This window comes from Triticum aestivum, chromosome 3D (assembly GCF_018294505.1).
Source record: "Triticum aestivum cultivar Chinese Spring chromosome 3D, IWGSC CS RefSeq v2.1, whole genome shotgun sequence".
Classification (NCBI taxonomy): domain Eukaryota; kingdom Viridiplantae; phylum Streptophyta; class Magnoliopsida; order Poales; family Poaceae; genus Triticum; species Triticum aestivum.
The window spans coordinates 457,857,252-457,862,248 of NC_057802.1; the positions used below are offsets into that span (position 1 = coordinate 457,857,252).

The 4,997-nt window shown below is 52.9% G+C and overlaps 1 protein-coding gene across 2 annotated transcripts; it reads left to right on the forward strand.

Moving 5' to 3' along the window:
• Positions 1–1,097: 1,097 nt before the first annotated feature.
• On the forward strand, positions 1,098–4,491 carry LOC123079641 (jasmonate-induced oxygenase 2). 2 transcript variants are annotated; one of them, XM_044502439.1, is made up of 4 exons: positions 1,098–1,185; positions 1,632–2,191; positions 3,055–3,391; positions 3,953–4,491. In XM_044502439.1, exons 2-4 carry the CDS (start codon positions 1,662–1,664, stop codon positions 4,220–4,222), a joined length of 1,137 nt encoding a protein of 378 aa, XP_044358374.1. In that variant the 5' UTR covers positions 1,098–1,185; positions 1,632–1,661; the 3' UTR covers positions 4,223–4,491. The 2 variants fall into 2 exon arrangements, with proteins under 2 accessions (XP_044358374.1, XP_044358373.1); XM_044502438.1 differs by having other exon boundaries at positions 1,100–1,185; positions 1,635–2,191.
• The last annotated feature ends 506 nt before the right edge of the window (positions 4,492–4,997 follow it).

Here is a 4,997-nt window from a genome sequence, read left to right on the forward strand (position 1 = left end):
GCCTTGGAGTGTGGCGCGATGATGCTTAGAGAGAACCCCAATAGCACAATGAGGATCTGTGCGGCTGTGCAAATGACTGGAGTGTGGCCTGCAATCAATGCATCCACTGCATTGCGTGATCAATGTGGAGTTACTGATTTGCACAACTAGAGTGGATGTTTCGATTGCGAGCACCCGAAGTGGGTTTCCTGGTGAGGCTTTGAACTCACTCTCCCTTTGCCCGGCTCCTGAACATCTCTTAGATCGGTGTCGTATTTTTGTTACGGGTGTGGCTAGATCTTAGTCGACTGAGACTTAGCGAAGTCTCAGTCAAGTGATAGAACATATAAAAAGAAAGAAAGAAAATTTTACACGGACTCCATGTAAGATCTAACGAATATGGCATCGACCGAGACTTCGTTAAATCTCAGTCGACTGAGATTTAGTAATCCTGTTTTGTTATTCAGTGAATGGAAATGGGTTATGTTCGGCCTTAAAAAAAGAAATAAATTTAATAGTACTATTTCGATTCTGATTTGACGACCAATCTCGATAAATTCAAGTTCAGCGACATTATTTCATCTATTTTTGTTAATAATGGAGTGCTACGGATTACTCCCTGTGTAAACAAAACGATGATCCCGCACCTCTTTGACTTTGTCTTGTCAAACCTCAAAACGTGGCGGCACAAACTGTTTGGCTCGTTCGTGCGACTGCCGCCGTGAGTTGAACAACATTTAATCAAGTTTGATCCGAGCGAGCGGGAGCTAGCTTGCAGCGCGGTATCGCCAGCTGCGTTGTTCCTCTCCCGGCCGGCCGGTCGCCATCAAGCTAGGCGGCCCCCATCTCGCTCGACCGCGAACGAATCCCAATTCCCCCACAAAAACCACGTTTCTCCCTCCGCCGCTCCCTCCCGGTCTGGGGCCCGTGCTGTGACCCAGCTGTGCGCGCTGCGGCCGGCCGGCCACCCAGATCAGATCGGCTCAGCCATTCCTCTATGGAAAAGACAAATTAAACAACAAACCGCAAGAGCTTGCGGCTGATCCGGGCTTTAATCTCTCTCTCCCCTCCTATATATACCCCTGCCGAGCGCCGGCTCAGCGAAGAGTTAAGCAGCCGCGGCGCGCATTCCACTCCTCCACTTCCTCCAAGCTCGAGCACGACACTCGATCGCGGCTTAACTGTCTCCGGTCCAGCACGCCGTACGTACGTACCTTTCCTAGCTTCTCGATCCCTTGTGCTGTAGCTCGCGTCCTCCTGCTAGTCACCGTGTGTAATGGCTATGGCGCCATGAACCATCAAGCTAGTGGCTGCCCATGCCTTCCTCTCGCCATCGGTGCCATGCACGATCGAGGTCGACCGTCCACGAGACGTCGTCGGCCGTCCGTAGCATTCCCATGAGCAGTGCTCGTGCTTTGTCCCCGGCCGTTTAATTCTTCCATCCGTCTCCTCTCCTCCCCTCCCCTCGTGGTTCATCACTCGTTTAATTGGCTAGCTAGCTAGCTATGCTCCCGTCGTGTTCGTGTGCTTTGCGTGCATGTGCCGAGACGCGGCTCAGGCCGGCAGCCGGTGTGCGTGCGCACTGCGCATAGTCGTCGGGTTGCCTTTTTCTGTGCCCACTTTTACTCACCCTTTCACTGTTCCATCGGCAGCAGGTGGCACGCAGCGGCAGCGCGAGCGCGATGGCGGACTGCATGCAGGAGTGGCCGGAGCCGATCGTGCGCGTGCAGGCGGTCGCCGAGAGCGGCCTGGCCGCCATCCCGGGCTGCTACGTCAAGCCGCCGCGCGACCGCCCGGCGCAGCAGCACCTGGCCGCCGCCGCCAACGCCCTCCGCGAGCCCTCCGACGACAGCATTCCGGTCATCGACCTCGGCGAGCTCCTCGCGGCCGGCGACGGCCGCATCGACGGCCTGATCACCGAGGCCGTGGCGGCGGCGTGCCGGGACTGGGGGTTCTTCCAGGTGGTGAACCACGGGGTGGCGCCGGAGCTGATGCGCGCGGTGCGGGAGGCCTGGCGCGGCTTCTTCCGGCTGCCCATCTCGGCCAAGCAGCAGTACGCCAACCAGCCGCGGACGTACGAGGGGTACGGCAGCCGGGTGGGCGTCCAGAAGGGCGGGCCCCTCGACTGGGGGGACTACTACTTCCTCCACCTCGCGCCGGAGGCCGCCAAGAGCCCCGATAAGTACTGGCCGACCAACCCCGCCATCTGCAAGTATGTTCCCGAATCCCGATGATCCCCGCCTTTTGATTTTCCACACGATTCTTCCTGGCTAGTGGACTTGCACATGTGCTGATTCATCTGCATGCATGGTGCCCTCGCTCGGCGGCTGAGAAGTAATTACACGGCGACCGTTGATCCTACTAGAAATTTGACAAACACCATTTGTGTACTCATTGCAACTCCTATAAACTTGACTAATTCAAAATTTGAGAACTTTGACCGTCAGTATCTTGTACTCCCTTTCTTTCATAAATATATGATGTTTTGGATATTTAAATATAAAATACATGAGACTGAAATAAGTGAACAAACACATTAATTAAAACATGTTTGTATGCATCCGATTTAGAGAAAAGTTAGAACATCGTATATTTAATTATAAACTACATATATATGGCTATTACATCTACATATGTACTGCAATCATCAGTACATAAAAAGTGGTAATAGCCATTGTTGCTTAAAAAATAGGGTGTACAAGTGCAATTACAAAAGGAGATTCATTTCGTACACCTTTGTCAGCATATATGAAATCCAACACGTGCATGGGACGGAAAGTAGGCGAAAGGTTCTTTCATGCAAAAGCGTCAGGCCGGCAAGAGTGTGATGACTACTATTCCAAGCTTGCCAGCTAAGCATAGCAACAGATGGATGTACCCGGTTGACCTAAAAACAACAATTCTAAAAACAACAGATGGATGTACACGTGCAGAATCACTGTTTTGGTTGTACTTCAAAGACAGTAGCACAAGTTAACAGAAGGCCACTTTCGTCGTCTACGTCTAGCTTGAGAAAACCCGTACACGTACACGTACTCTCACTGATGTGATATGTATGCATGTGTGTGGTTGCAGGGAGGTGTCGGAGGAGTACGGGCGGGAGGTGACGAGGCTGTGCGAGGTGCTGATGAAGGTGCTGTCGGCGAGCCTGGGGCTGGAGGAGGCGAGGTTCCAGGAGGCGTTCGGCGGGGCCGAGTGCGGCGCGTGCCTGCGCGCCAACTACTACCCGCGGTGCCCGCAGCCGGACCTCACGCTCGGCCTCTCGGCGCACTCCGACCCGGGCGTCCTCACCGTGCTCCTCGCCGACGAGCACGTCCGCGGCCTGCAGGTCCGCCGCGCCGACGGCGAGTGGGTCACCGTGCAGCCCGTCCGCGACGACGCCTTCATCGTCAACGTCGGCGACCAGATCCAGGTATATATACTCATCGTACGTATAATTAGTCTGCATGTGCATGCATGCAAGCGTCTATCCATGCATGTGCCGTTCGGCTTCGAGAAACAAAACCGATCGGAAAGATCTCTTGGCCACACGGTCGGCAGTTAAATAATCTGTTCCCGGAGTTGACTCAGACTTGCGCGCAGCCCGGCATGAGAGCTCGCGCGCGCACATGCATGGACGGTGGCCGGCCGGCCATAAAATACGCCGATTATTGTGATCACCCCGTTACGGCATTGCGTACGTACTTTTGTCTTCTGAAGCAACTACGTAACTCCCTCGGACATACACTCATGCATGTTCTGGCCGGCGGATCACACCACGATCCATGTACGTAGTACCGAACAACAAGCGCGCACATGCATGCATGCATGCACGGCACGGACAATTAATTCATCGGCATATAGCTAGACATTCCATGTGCGTGAGCCATGAACCATGCATATTGTCAGCAACGTATACACACTGCTCCGTACTTATATGTGCGAATAGATCATGAGCTGATTTATTTGTTGGTGTAACTAATTGTGGATGCAGATATTGAGCAACTCTGTGTACAAGAGCGTGGAGCACCGGGTGATCGTGAACGCCAAGGAGGAGCGCATCTCCCTCGCGCTCTTCTACAACCCGAAAGGCGATGTCCCGATAGCTCCGGCGGCGGAGCTGGTGAGGCCGGACCGGCCGTCCCTCTACCCCCCGATGACCTTCGACGAGTACAGGGTGTACATAAGGAAGAACGGGCCCAGGGGCAAGGCGCAGCTGGAGGGTTTCAAGGGCCAAGCCGTCCCTGGAACTGGAAACAAATAATAGTCAATTAATTAACCGGGTCTTGCAGCGTGTATGATTAATCTGATGGCAAATAACTCATGCATGTATGAGCGCTAGCCCCTACATATGATATGTGTACGTGTGGCTAAACTGCATGCCGACTCGTGTAGTATGTCCTGTATGATATGTGTACCCCAATCGAAATTAATGGACGATATGCTAAGAATATATGCTGATTATATTGACATCTTGTTCCCATCTATCACCTTCTTTCTAAAAACCGACGTCGTTCTTGCGTACAACTGAGCACTGAACTAATCTCGAGAACCGCATCATGCATATCAATATATGCGCTTTCCATGCATGCATGCATGGTACGAAATGTACCGAGCTTCACATCTGGAATATCACTTGAGATATCACCGAATATAAGCATGTACTGCCTGCATGGGCGCTAGCTTCAAGTTGGAAGCGGACGTGACGACGTCGGGATTCCGTCACGCCAGCCATGGGGACATGCACATCACATATCTGTTCAAGAAAATGGATGAAACAGCTGCACTTGGAACTTGGAACATTGGCCGGCCACTTACTCCAAACCAACTGCTCTGAGGTGCATGTTCAATCTAACTTTCCACTGTACATAACGACTAGCCACACATGGACTACAGTGAAAAATTAGTGACCTGTCACTTCTCGGTCGGTTCTCCATGGATGAGTTGACGACCCATGACCCAGCTCATCGACGGCCATGCTCATCGACGGTGAGAATGCCCAGCAGCTGACAGCAAAGCTCAGCTATATGTGTAGGTGT

Coding starts and splice junctions, on each gene's coding strand:
- LOC123079641 (XM_044502439.1), top strand. CDS start 1,662: ATGGCGGACTGCATGCAGGAGTGGCCGGAGCCGATCGTGCGCGTGCAG. Junction 2,192..3,054: donor ACCAACCCCGCCATCTGCAA/GTATGTTCCCGA, acceptor GTGTGGTTGCAG/GGAGGTGTCGGAGGAGTACG. Junction 3,392..3,952: donor ACGTCGGCGACCAGATCCAG/GTATATATACTC, acceptor TTGTGGATGCAG/ATATTGAGCAACTCTGTGTA.